Below are 13,585 nucleotides of genomic sequence, written 5' to 3'. Positions count from 1 at the left end.
CTGTTATTTTTTTTTATATTTAGTTTTTGGAAGAAATATTTTTTAAATTAAATTAAATTAAATTAATTAAATATAAATATAAATATAAAAAGCTCAATTATAGTGGTATTAAAACTTTTTTAGTGAATTTATAATGGTAGAGAGCAAGATTCTAACAATTTTTTCTCCTTGTTTCTTGGAATATGATATTAAAAACTCATAGTTAATTATTGTTGATTTTTTAATTCACTTAATTTATTATCAATATATTTTTTAAAATTATATTATTATATTAATTGAATTTATTAAATTTAATAAATGTTTTGAATTTTCCATGTTTTTTTTAAACAGTGCCACCATATAAATATTTTTTTTACATTTACAAAAATTTGGATCGATTTACAGTATAGTATATAGTATAATGCAGGCAACTAACTACACATGTGAATGAATATAAATATTCTAAAATTTTATTTTATAAATAACAGGAAGAATATAGATATAATAGATAGCTTGCTAGTGACTTATGGGTGCCAATTGCCGTCCCTAGAGCCAAGAAAGACGTAGTCGAATTTGGTCCGTGCGTGAAACGAAGGATATAGAGAAGAACACGATGCTCTTCTTCATTCAATCTTCTTTATGACTACTACTTCTTTACTTCCGTTCATTCAATTTCTTTTCAATTTTGCCCCTGCTCCTGCTCCTCATCCTCTTCTTACTACTACTCCTCCTATTAAATTTCTGAAGATTAACAGTCAATCAATCAATCAGTATTAACTAAAAAAATAGCTCTCTCTCGCTCTGAAGAAGAATTGATTGCTAAACAAATGTCAGGTGAAGCGGCGTCGTCGTCTTCTGGAGTGGTTTTACAAGGACTCGACGATGTTGAGGAATTCATTTGGGTCTGTTTGTCTGTCTTCCTATTTTCTTCTTCTTCTTTTTTTTTACAGAAAGAGAAAAAAGAAATATAATTGTTGCACTGTAATTTTGCAAGAATAATTAATTTCTGCCAAAATGTGGATAACATAACATTAGATATCATATATATACTTGAGATTTCTTGTTTTTGATAGAATACTGTGATTTCCCTTTTCCCACGCGTTCTTGACTGATTGCCTGCTGAGAAAATGTGAAAAAGAAAAAGGAGAAAATTGAAGTATAGTTGTTGATTTAATTATTTTCTTTTTTAGTTTTTTAGCTGAGAAAACAAGAATTCTGAGCTGATCAAATATATCTGTATACTACAACTGTTGGTCTATTTTTAAAGTGTTGTTTCTTTTCTTTTCTTTTTTATTTGTGGCAACAACGTAGCACGTGAATAATATAATATTTTCTTGGAAACCAAACATGTTATTTTGATTGTTTCCTCGCTTAAATTTTGTTTTGTTTCTTTTGTTTCTTTTCTTCAATAAGTGTTTGATAGTTTAGTAGAATCTGTGAAAGGACAATAAGTATTTATATTGCTGAGAAATCCAATGATAAAAAAAACATGAAGCAAATTTGATGTCTCTATTTTTCAAGCAAAAAAAAACTTGATAGAAAACTGGAAAATAATCTGCCTTCATTACTTACTCAAGTAAGGAATGGACATTTTTATTAATACAAGTTTCTGCTATTTTTTAGAGACAAATTACAGTTTCCAAACAGCTGTTCCTATGATTTTTCTTCTTCTTCTGTGTGTGTATTGTGAAATTTGTTAGATAAAGGTTCTAGAATCTAGTTACTGTCGGGCCTAAACTTTAGGATTTTGTTTCATTGATTTGCTGCTCTTTCTACAAAATTATTTTACATCATGGAGTTTTTATTTTCTTGTTGAATATGTAATACACTGTATTTTTGGATCTGAATGAGAGAATGTTAAAATGCAGGCAAATGAAGGAGAGGGTTCGTTGCCATGGGACCGATTCAGTCATGTTTTTGATCTTGTGCAAAATGGAAACAAGGCATTCCGGGAGAATCATTTTGAGGAGGTGATATTTTTTCCTCTAACTGTCTGTGCCTGTTCTCCACTTCCATTGTATCCCTTGAAGTTTCTTGGGGGTTTACTTTGCTCAAATGCTTCTAATGCTATGGAAAAATTGTCGAAGGTTTTTTTTTTAATGATAAATGAAAAGGCAAGATGAGAAGGTGCAAGGTAAGGTAATGGGTGGGTTAAGTTAATTACCTTGTAATCAAAGGTAAGCTTTACTTATAGTGCAAAGAATAGTTGAATACTAATGGTTGAACAGTAATCCAAGGCTTAGCAACAGTATTCTTTTTCAATTTATGCAAGCTTGTTTTGCGAGTAAATATGAACGTGTAATCAGTACAGAGAGGGGGTTTTGTGAGAATTGCATATGGAATTATGAAACCATCACTTCAACTGACCACTACAGTGGTTTGCCATGGCAGCACTAACCCCTTTATTCCAGGTTGCATTTTCTACATACATCTTTCCCAGTCCAGGTTGCCTTATTTTAAGGTTGCTCTTTTGTTACCAAACCTCAGCAGAAATGTTAGTCGAACTCCAGAGCTGCACTCTACAATGATATGATTAACCAGTGTGGTTTGCTGATGAACTGAAAGGAAAAACGAATTTTCTTTTCTTTTAAAAAATAGTACAGTCAATAACATCCAATTTACGTTTAGATTATTTAAGCATGTGGAGGATTTTTTCTGTCGTGGTTCTTATCTTTCCCCCCATTGAAATTAAAACATTATCATAGTCCTTAGTCCCAAAGGAAGAGGTACTAGGAACCATATATATGGAGCTATTTGGTATCTTATTGATTGGTTCAAAGGTTTTAGTAATGCTAGCAAATGGTGCTCGTGGTCAGGGAGATGGTGATTTGAGATTCTTAGTGGAGTAGAAGTGCAGGCAACAGTTTTTGTTATGTTTACCCTTTAAAAGGTAATACTAACTCAAATACACCCTGATGTTCATAGAAATTCTAAATATTGTTTTGGAAAAGAAAATTTTCAAATCTCTCTTTCATCATGTATATAGTTATGGTCATCAATACTAACTCAAATACTCACTGAACCTAATTTTCCTTTAGTTTCTATTCCTCTGTAGTGGAAACTAGAATTGTAAGAAGTCACCCAAAGCTTGCTGCTTTTGTTTTGTTATATTTGGTGTATAAGGATGGACAAGGGTTAAGAGTTTGAGTGCATGATGATTTTTAACTTTTGCAATGTGCGTCTCCAAAGAGAATGAATCTGTCAGTATGGTATGCTCTTTTAAGAAATGCAGCCAGTTTGCCTTAATCTGAAAAAAAAAAAAAAAAGAGAAGACAAATGTTAACTACTGAAAGAGGTTCATTTATTACTGATTTATCAGCTCAACTTGAAAATTAAATATTTCAAAAATAGGCAAATAAAATTTATATCTCATGTCATAATGCTGTGTTAATGTACTACAAATACATTGCTGATAATTCCAGTCTCTTGCTCAGGCAATCAATTATTACTCAAGAGCCAATAACATTAAACCCGGTGATCCTATTATTCTTGGCAACCGTAGTGCTGCTTATAGCAGGTTTGCTTTTACTGATAAATTATTTCCTTTAATTATTTATTTGGTTTGTTCCATTTATTGTGAGGTGGTCGTTCAACTATCTTCTTGAAGAATTTTTCTCTAAATTTTAATTACTGCCACAACAACCTTTTGTTTAACCAGGGTCAGCCATTTCCTGAAACAGAGACCTGCATCCACTTCTGAGGACACACCATTAAATGGGCTGGATCCTACTATACATGCTGAAGTACGTACCAGATGTTTCTGATCTAAATTTCTGCGCTATTCAATGTTCTAACTGGGAAAGCATGTTTAATATATTTCAGCTTGCATTGAAGGATGCCGAGAAGGTAATAAACCTCAGAAACAATTTAGTGAATCCATACATCTTAAAGGCCAATGCTCTTATATTGGTAAGTGCAGTTTGTTCTTTATCTTTTCTGTTTTGAAGCGAGCATAGCCTAGTTCTCTAGGCCTCACTCTCTGCATGTGCTTTCTCTCATTTTTGTGATTAACATTCAAACTCGGTGAATGGGCAGCTGGAAAAGTATGAGTTGGCTCAGGATGTTGTTCTTTCAGGTCTTCAGGTTGATCCTTTCAGGTATTATGTTTTTTACTTTCACCATCCCTTTTCTCTTCTTCTTTTGGTTCTCTTAGCACTCATGGTTTTCGCAGATAGGATACAGAGCCCTAATTTTCTTTATTAACTCTCAGAAAGTGGTGGAGATGTTGAGTAAAGAGTTTGATTAATACTTAATTGGCTGTAGATTGGTCACGTTATTATCTTTTCACCGATTTGATACAACATATACCTTTTATTATTCATGCTAAGTGTTCTGGTAATATGTAGCAATCCTCTTCGTGTTTCTTTACGGAATTTGGAGGGAATGCTGGGCAGTATGATGAGTAAAAGTCTTGGGAAACCGGAACGTAGTGATGAATTTGATTGCACTCTCTGCCTGAAGTTACTATTTGAACCTATTACGACTCCCTGTGGGCATTCCTTTTGCCGCTCATGTCTTTTCCAGTCAATGGATCGTGGTTAGTGTTTTGCTGTTTTATCTTTGTATTTTCAGCCATGGCAATGCATCTATTTACTAATTTTTTTGCTAATGCTTTTTTAAATGCTAGGTAACAAATGCCCATTGTGTCGAACAGTTCTCTTTATCAGTCCTAGAACATGTTCAATCAGGTGAGTTTAGTATCTGGTTATAATTGCTAGAAAATATATAATAGAGAACCATTCCCAAGTCATTTAATGGCTTAAACTTTTAGGTTTTGTGGTTCTTTGGCCTGGTAGTCATGACTCGTTACTTAAAAAATCTTACCATGTCTATCCTCTATTCTAATAAAAATTAAATTAGCTCATGCTAGTGGTGTGCCTATGCAAGTTTAAAGCACATAAGGTTTTCACTCCAAGGGATGTGTTGAAATATATGATGTTAAACCATTCTTGAACCTCACTTAAGCTTAAACCTTCATTTTGAGTGGTTCTTTAGCGATAATAATTAATTACAAATATGAAAAATGGGAGAGGTTGGCATGTGGAGCCAAAAAGCTTCAAACACTAACCCTCAATCCCAAACACACACATGGATAATAGAATAATGAAGATCATCACTATTTGCATGACCATGTCCGAAACAATTTGTTGGAAAGTATGTTCTTTCTCAAACTGTGGGAAAACCAGTTATTCTTTTCATTAATGGTCCAGCTCTTAAAGAATTGCAACACATTTTCCAGACTTGAGTGATTGATTGTTTGAGAAATTGTTTTAGCGGTCTTATTTTCTGTTTGTCTTCTAAATATTGGAATACCAACACTTTCAACATTGTATTGTTTTATGCATATTAATATATTTGTATCATTTTCTGTTCATATTTAAATAATTGGGAACAACATTTTTGATGTTATATTGTTTTTTTCTGATCAATATGTGGGTGTGTTGTATTATGATTTCCACTTTTTATAACAATTAAACTTTTATCAGTGTGACCTTAAACAACATTATACAGAAGAACTTCCCAGAGGAATACGCTGAAAGGAAGTCCGAGCATGACTGTTTGACAAACTTTGGTGTTGATTTGATCCCTCTTTTTGTCATGGATGCTGTTATCCCGTGTCAGAAGTTTCCACTCCACATATTTGAACCACGATACAGACTGATGGTAATTTGGTTGTTCCTTTGCTTAGATAACACAAGATACCTGATCCTACCTGATATAATGCAGGATTTCAGTGCTCTTTTATTTTGATTTCTGATACTGGTTCTACTTTATAGTTTGAAGGATATTTTGTTCTCACACCTGAGTTTGGTTAAGTTTTTCATAAATTCTCAAGTTCCTAGCACAGTTAGACTCGAGTCATGTGCTTCTACCTTCTAAACAGTATCCTCTATGGAGCATATTTCTAATGGATAGAGTAGAGCATGGAGGGACAGCTGCTTTATGGCATCATCAAGCTGTAGGGACTATTGTGTAGATTTTAGAGGCACTGTGACTAAAGTCCAACAGCAGTAAAACCTCAAGCAGTATAAATAATTTAACCATTGATTCTGTACATTATTTTCTGTTTTATAATGTATTTTGTTTCCAACCTGATAAAAAAAAATAGAGAATATGACCCTTATTTGACTGCATTATTTATTTAATTTTTTGCATGACTATCTCGCATGTAATTTATGAACTCTTCGTTTGATTGCAATAGCACATGCAAACTAGAACTAGTTAACCATGTTTTAAGCTGAACCTAACATCTGGAAAAAGTTAGGAACATCATGAGTAACAAGAAAATTGAAGCAAGAAATTTTCAGGTAATTGGCTATGTAAAATATCCTAGTGGTTTAAGACATGTATAAAGATCTACTCCTGCTGTGCTGTTGCAATGCATTGTAGAGCTTATGTTTCATAATCAATGATGATTTTTGCATGAACTGTTCCATTATTTTGGAAGCTTGACATTTTTAGCTCCTTTGCAATGGACGTGGCTAGATTTGTAAAGATATATTCTTTGAAGAAGTCATGCATCTTGTAGCTTATGAAGAATTTTATGTCTTTAAAAACCCCAATTTAGTTAGTTCATGCATGCATTTTGTTGGCACATTCTAAATGCAGTAAGCTATGTAGTTAGGCAGCTAGATGCATAAAGATGGACTGTATTAAGACGTGCATTTTGGTAATAAGATTGATATATGTGACTAGAAGTCCATATTAGTTGGTGTAAAATGATTTGAAGTGTTGTGTTGCTTTTCTTTATTTTTTTTTTTCTTCTCTTCTAAAATAACTTGAAACTGAAAAACTTTTGCATCTCTTTTTTGTATTTTGGCCTGTATATAATGATGATCATTGTTCTTTCTTTCAGGTCAGGAGGATCATGGAAGGAAATCATCGGATGGGAATGGTAGTAAATTGTTGATTGGCTCTTTTTTTGTTTCCTTTTATATTAAGGTACATTAGGTTGACCAAAACCCCTCACTGTTCTGTACTTTGGTGTGCATTATGTAGGTTATAATTGATTCTGCTTCAGGCTCGATAGCTGATTTGGCTTGCGAGGTGGAGATTACTGAGTAGGTGTTTGTACAGTTATCAAATTGTAACCGTGTTATCTTTTTCTGATTTTTTTTTCATTTTTTTTTTTTTTGCTTTTGAATCTCTGATTTTTTTTTTCATTTTTTTTTTTTGCTTTTGAATCTTTACTTCTATTGTTGTTTTCTTAATCGACAAGCTGCTATCCTGTAGGTGTGAACCACTTCCAGATGGGTGCTTCTATCTAGAGGTGAAAATATCATCTCTCCTTTTCACATACAAACTATTTCATCTTATGTCTTTCTACTTTACAAACAGGAAAAGGCATCAGCACTTAAATCTCTAGCATTTATAAACTTTAGGTTAACTTCTTCATATTTCTTTCTTAGGTGAAAACGTTTTGTACAAGTTGAGCCATCACATATCCAAATAAAACCATATTTGTTATTAAGGGCACCTAGATCTTGGAAACGTTTCATTTACTCTTAATTGTACCTGTCAAATGAAGACGAGTCTGTTCATTTTCCTGATTTGGAGCCAACTTTTGAAGAATATATTTTATTGTGTTGAATGTACCTCACATCATGCAAATTATCTGCTGCAATCCTATTTGTTCAGTCTTAGCCAAAGCTTCCCATGATAGGAGCAGATCATTTTAGTTGGCAAACTGATTCTATAAACAAAGTACACAATTTGTTCATGCTATAGTAGTAGAATAACCAATCTTCCTTCCTAAATATGATAATGGGAGAGAGAGTTCGTGATTCTTTTTTACTGAAGGTAATTGAATAACACTTGAAACTTGTAATTTGATAATTCATGGCAGTAGAACCCAAACATCTGAAGAAGAAAAAAATAAAATGGAAAGCTGATTTTGCTGCTAAAGGGTCTCATTCAATTAATGTGTATATTCCTGTCTGCAATGTGTCTTGCCGTAGTTTCTGTCTCCTTATGATTTATAATTTATCTGTTCAGCTCATAAAGTGTAATTTCATCCAGGTTGAAAGTCGCCGAAGATTTAGAATCCTTCGATCTTGGGATCAAGATGGGTGAGCTGCATCTTCTTTTGAGTATCATATTGTCTATTTACCTTGGTTATGTTGGCATCAATACTAAGCTTTTAGCTTTGTAGATGAGGTTTATGTGTTTCTATTCTTTTTATACAGGTATCGTGTTGCAGAGATAGAATGGGTACAGGATAATCCACCTGAAGGGCTGGAACAGAGAACCGAAGTATGCTTCTTCTTCTTCTTTTTCCAGCATATAATCTTTATCTTGGTCCAATCTGTGTTTGGGTGTCTCCTCTTCTTTCTTTTTTCTGGCACCCAAGTGACAATGAAAATGTAAAATCAGAACTGGTGGGTTAAGACTGTATATTACAGGATATTCGATCAGAAGGGGAACAGTAAAAATAAGCATGCTTACTTATTTGGCATCTAATCTCTCTGTTTCTCTCTGTGTTGTGTTCCCCTTTTCCTTTATTTTCTGGTTTTGAAGTGACAATGAGAATGCAAAGACTTGCTTAAGAGCGATCCAATCTTTAGCACTGCTCAATACTTTCTTTAGGTGCTAACAAAGTAACCAGTTTTCAGCGAGTTCTTCAACCAACAATTTTTTGGAGCACCAGTATGAATGCGGGATGATACCAGACACGGGCATTTATTATATGGTAAAATTTGGTGGTGTCTTCTTGGATTAATTTTTTCATGTTTCCAGATGCAGGAACTTACAAATAGTGCAGCAGAATATGCTCAGTCATGGTTAAGGAGGGCAAAGGAAGCTGCAAGACAAGGTAAACACTTGGGATCAAAGCTAGGGAAAAAAATGCTACTGTGATGTTCTGTTTATTTGCTCCATTTCTTGTTACACACGGGTTGATAATGACGGAGGATTGATTCTTCAGTTGGAAACTGTTATCGAGTCCATGCTTCTATAGATTTATCATGATTTCACTACGTGCAAAATTTATTTATTAAACGAACTTGCAAGGAAAATTCATCGATACAGATACTGAGTAACCATTATAAGAATTGTATCCACACACCTATATATTGTACATTAATGTATTTATTTTGTACTGGAGAAAGTATATTATATGCTTACCCATAACTCAAAAATTGAATTTTCATGTCAAAATATCTATCCATATACTCCTCTTCTGCATTGTTTACGGGGTTTTGTTGAGTAATGGAGGGTGTAGCTATCAGTGCAACCTTTAATGTTGTTTTGTTTAATTTTAGGATCAGAGGAACTATTAAGAGGGTAACAATTGCCCTCCAAAATGTGGGTAATTGTTACCCTTACCTTCTAATTATTATATATTTTTGTTTTCTTTCTCTCTCTTAATTTCTTGTAACAAAAGGTAGGCAAATGTTTGCCTGTGTTTTTCTCTTGCTTCACTAATAATATTTTGATCTTTTCTCTCTGTTACTTCTGACAATTTGCCCTTAAATTTATTAACAAATCAAACATTCTCTAGAACTAGTTTTTACATCCCTAACAATTGCTCCTGTGATAAACTTAACCCAAAAGGCACCCTTAGCTTTTAAAAAGAAGGCTTCAAGAAAATTTTTAGCAACTCCAAACTTGGATAAAGACTATCATATATGAACTTCAATTATATCAGGTGTTTTTTTATATAGGAATGCAAATACACATGTAAATCTTTACTGATCACAATGAAGATAATGGTTGAATTTTTTGGTAAGAGGTCATGGGAACACAAATAATTTATGAGTGTTCTAGATAAAATGATTGTTATCAAGGAATTTTAATATTTCCCCTGAAGCTTCTTTCAAAATTGGTGTCCTTTGTTTTCGTTCACCTTGACTCCATCAATCCAGTATGAAGTTTACATATATCATTGGGAAAAAAGAAGTTTTGAATCACATCATTATTGTTTGCTTATTCAGAGCTTTTCTTCTTTACTCTGTCTCTCAATTTGCATCTCGGCAACATGCTCTTTCAATTTATGACGTGGAATTTTGAATGCAGATCGAAGAAGACTTGAGAAACTTCTTAATGTGGAAGCAATGATGCCCATGCCATTGGATCCTGAACGCTTCAGTTTCTGGGTATGCTTAACTTAATTTATCAATACATATGGGGTTTGTCCATGATTTCACTGCAGTTTCTGATTTTCATGTTTTGATGCAGCTTGCTACTTTAACAGATAGGAGACCTTTTGAAAGATTGGAGCTCCTTTGTATAAGGGATACAACAGAGGTACAGTATCTCCTTTCAACATTGAAATTAGGAGTGCATTGTACCTGGTCTTGGAAATTACAAGAAACGAGTTGATCTGATGTTTCTCATTGAATGCATGCATTCTTTTATCAGAATTTCATTTGTACACCTTCCATGAAAAGCCAATTAGAATATTTCATGTGCCAGCAATCCATATTCAATGGGGGAGAGTGTAAACAAGATTTGTATACAGAATGTTAATACAAAATGTTAACTTCTCATATGAGTGGGATGATATCATTTTGCATTAAATGCAATCATCTTTTGTAAGATTTTTCTGTTTGATGTTCTGTATTTTTTTCTTTTTGGTTTCGTACAAGTCTTCCTCGTCAATGATTTATGTCATCAAGTATCTGGGATGGAAGGCATTAGGGCATAATATGCTCATTTTCATGTCTGCAAAAGTGAGGGAATCATGTTCCCTTATAGTGAGCGTGCATATTTTACCATTAGGTTTGAAGTAGGACAAGAAGGAGAACAGGATCATGGGTTTCAAATTTAGAATCAATACTAGAAAGAAATAAAGGAGGAATTGAGGACCAGCCTTAACTCCAGTGCATGAATAATTTGTTCTTGGCAATTTTCAGAAAATTTTAGAAATTACAGATATACTCGTGCAGCTGAAAATGATAGGAATATCCTTAACTCTTGGAATCACACAGACAAGTCTTGATGTTTTTGTTATTTTATGTTTTACTAGATGTAATAGATATCATTGTGAGAGTCTGAAAATGCTGATTAATTTTCCGTTTTTCTTTCTAATTCTTTGCAGAGGATAAGACGAGGACTGTTATATCTTAGAACAGCAGAACAAGGCTGCAGGATGCAGTGATAATAGGTGTGATTTTCATGGACGGAATGTTATGGAAAAATCAATTTTTTTTTTTTTATACATACATATCATATATTATATTCTTTCGCCCACATGATTGTGGATCTCATTCTTTTTGTATCAATATTTTAAATTGAAATCCATCAACACATTTTTCAAATGGCATTTTTAGGTTTCTTCTTTTGGTCCCCTGTAGCATCTCAAGTTGTTTGTCTTGAAGAGAAATGATAAGGAAATTGAACTAATGAGAGACAAGTTTGAGTTTTTAGATCCAGGTGTGACTGCTACCGTATTTTGTTGGTGCTTTCACTTTGAAATTGCCAGGTTAAAAGGAGGTTGAACTTGCTGCGAAACTGAAGGCTGGAGTGGCTGCTTTGAGGGATTGATTTTGTGGATCTATAAGAGTCTGATCTGAACTTTGGGCCAGAAACTTCAACTTATTTTTGGTTGCTGAATCTATCGCTTGCGTTAATATTAACCAATTAACGTACTGCTTGTGTTGATTCCATTTCTGTGAATGCTACTTCTTCTGGACTCCCTTTATATCGCGGCGCAAGGATTTTGACGGCTGATTCAACGTATACATTTTACTTCACTCGTCCACGGTGGCATTGGGTTCGTTTTTACCTCCACTCGTGTTAGGTCACCGTCAAAGCCATTACAATTGCTGAGTAGATAGAATTCTACTTATGGTGAGAATGAACCACAGTAATTGACTTTGAATAAGACTTGCTTTATTACTGCGTAATGGAAGAGTTTAAATACATAAAGGAAATAACAACTTCTCCTGAACACGTAGCGACCTTCTTGGACTATCAATACCGCTTTCTTTCACTGGAACCTTGTCCTCAAGGTCCATGTTTATGAACTTATCGTGCAAGTCCTGAGTATTTTCCCAAGTAGTATCATCTACAGGTAGTTGTTTACATTTGACAAGACTTTCTTCAACAAAGCGTGATCCTTTTGTAACCCAGCGTGTATCCAAGATTGTTTCAGTTTCCATGATAATTGCACCAGTATCATCAATGAGAGGTAAATCGGTTGTAGCAACAGTGGGTTCTACAACTCTCTTTTTCGGCAATGAAACATGGAAGACTGTGAATTCGAGAGCCGTCTGGAAGCTTTATTTTATATGCCACCTTACCAATTCATTGCTCAATTTGACAAGGACCATAAAATCAGCTTGCCAATTTCTGAGATGGATGCCTAAAGACTGCTTGTTGCCGATAAGGGTGGAGCTTAATGAAAACCAGATCTCCCACTTGATACTCAACGTCATGCCGTTTTGAGTCAGCTACCTGTTTCATGCGACTGTTAGCAGCATGTAAATTCGCCATAATAGTTCATCACGCGAGGCTAGATTTTGATCAATTTCGCTGACTAGAGAGGTGCCCAACTCATAGTGTGGAATGCTTCGTGGTAGACGCCCATATAAAGCTTGAAAATGTGTCATTCCTGTGGATGTGTGGTATTTTGTGTTACACCAGAATTCAGCCCATAGGAGAAAAGTGCTCCATTTGCGTGGTTGTTGATGGACAAAACATCAAAGATATTGTTCGACACACCTATTGACAACTCCAGACTGGCCATCTGTTTGTGGATGGTAAGCAGAATTCATTTCTTGCTATGTGCTTGATATCTTGAAAAACTCACTCCAGAAATGCCTAATAAATATTGGAAAAACTCACTCCAGAAATGGCTAATAAATATTGGATACCGATCGGTAATGATGGGCTTAGGCATTCCATGCAACTTCACTATTCCGTCTACGAATTTTTCAACCACCATTTTTGCAGTAAAGGGACGAGTTAAGGGTAGAAAATGTGCTGATTCACTAAGCTACAACTACAAGAATTTGTGTTCTTGCTATTGGATGATGGCAGTCCTTCGATGAAGTCCATGGTGAAGTCGTCCCAAACTTGGCATGGAATGGGCAATGGTTACAAGAGGCCTGCAGGTGATGAGAGTTTCTGTCTTTAACTCGTTGACATATATCACAAGAAGAGACATAGTCATGCACTGCCTGATACATATATGGCCAATAGAATTGCTGGGAAAGTCATTTGTGTGTCCGTAACACTCCTGAATGTCCATCAACTTGAGAATCATGGAATTCTTGCAAGAGTCGCTTGATTATTAGAGAATTTGGAGGTACTACCACTCGATTTTTATAGCACACCAGTCCATTTCACCAGGTGTAAGGAACACCAGGTTTCACAGTTTTTGACTTGCCTATTTTGTCCATTTGAGGATGTCTAGCAGCCTCCTCTTTAATCTCGTCCCATATAGGAGCTTGTGAAACAAACAAAGCCACTCTTTGACAGTGCATCAACCGCTGAATTCTCCTGGCCTGATTTTTAAATGATTTCATAATGATACCCAAGCAACTTTGTCATCCATTTTTGTTGTTTTGGAGTTCTGATGTGTTGCTCCAATAAATATTTGAGGCTGCGCTGATCCGTCTGGATATAAAAATGTCGTCCTAGCAGATATGGTTGCCAAGTTCGG

At 34.6% G+C, this 13,585-nt stretch overlaps 1 protein-coding gene across 3 annotated transcripts; it reads left to right on the top strand.

Annotated features, from left to right (window-relative positions):
* The first annotated feature begins 489 nt into the window (after positions 1–489).
* On the top strand, positions 490–11,573 carry LOC105114035 (zinc finger (C3HC4-type RING finger) family protein). 3 transcript variants are annotated; one of them, XM_011010442.1, is made up of 19 exons: positions 490–881; positions 1,848–1,949; positions 3,414–3,496; positions 3,638–3,722; positions 3,802–3,888; positions 4,015–4,076; positions 4,326–4,516; positions 4,607–4,667; positions 5,466–5,643; positions 6,836–6,874; positions 6,979–7,040; positions 7,213–7,249; positions 7,999–8,048; positions 8,166–8,232; positions 8,716–8,791; positions 9,994–10,073; positions 10,156–10,224; positions 11,018–11,083; positions 11,402–11,573. In XM_011010442.1, the coding sequence occupies exons 1-18, from the start codon at positions 807–809 to the stop codon at positions 11,075–11,077; spliced, it is 1,464 nt and encodes a 487-aa protein (XP_011008744.1). In that variant the 5' UTR covers positions 490–806; the 3' UTR covers positions 11,078–11,083; positions 11,402–11,573. The 3 variants fall into 3 exon arrangements, with proteins under 3 accessions (XP_011008744.1, XP_011008745.1, XP_011008743.1); XM_011010443.1 differs by lacking the exon at positions 11,402–11,573 and adding an exon at positions 11,250–11,345; XM_011010441.1 differs by lacking the exon at positions 11,402–11,573 and having other exon boundaries at positions 11,018–11,345.
* Positions 11,574–13,585: the final 2,012 nt, after the last annotated feature.

The sequence above is a fragment of the Populus euphratica genome, unplaced genomic scaffold, assembly GCF_000495115.2.
Source record: "Populus euphratica unplaced genomic scaffold, PopEup_1.0 scaffold480.1, whole genome shotgun sequence".
Lineage (NCBI taxonomy): Eukaryota > Viridiplantae > Streptophyta > Magnoliopsida > Malpighiales > Salicaceae > Populus > Populus euphratica.
The sequence above is the reverse complement of the archived record's forward strand: the minus strand, read 5'-3'. Positions and strand labels throughout refer to the sequence as shown.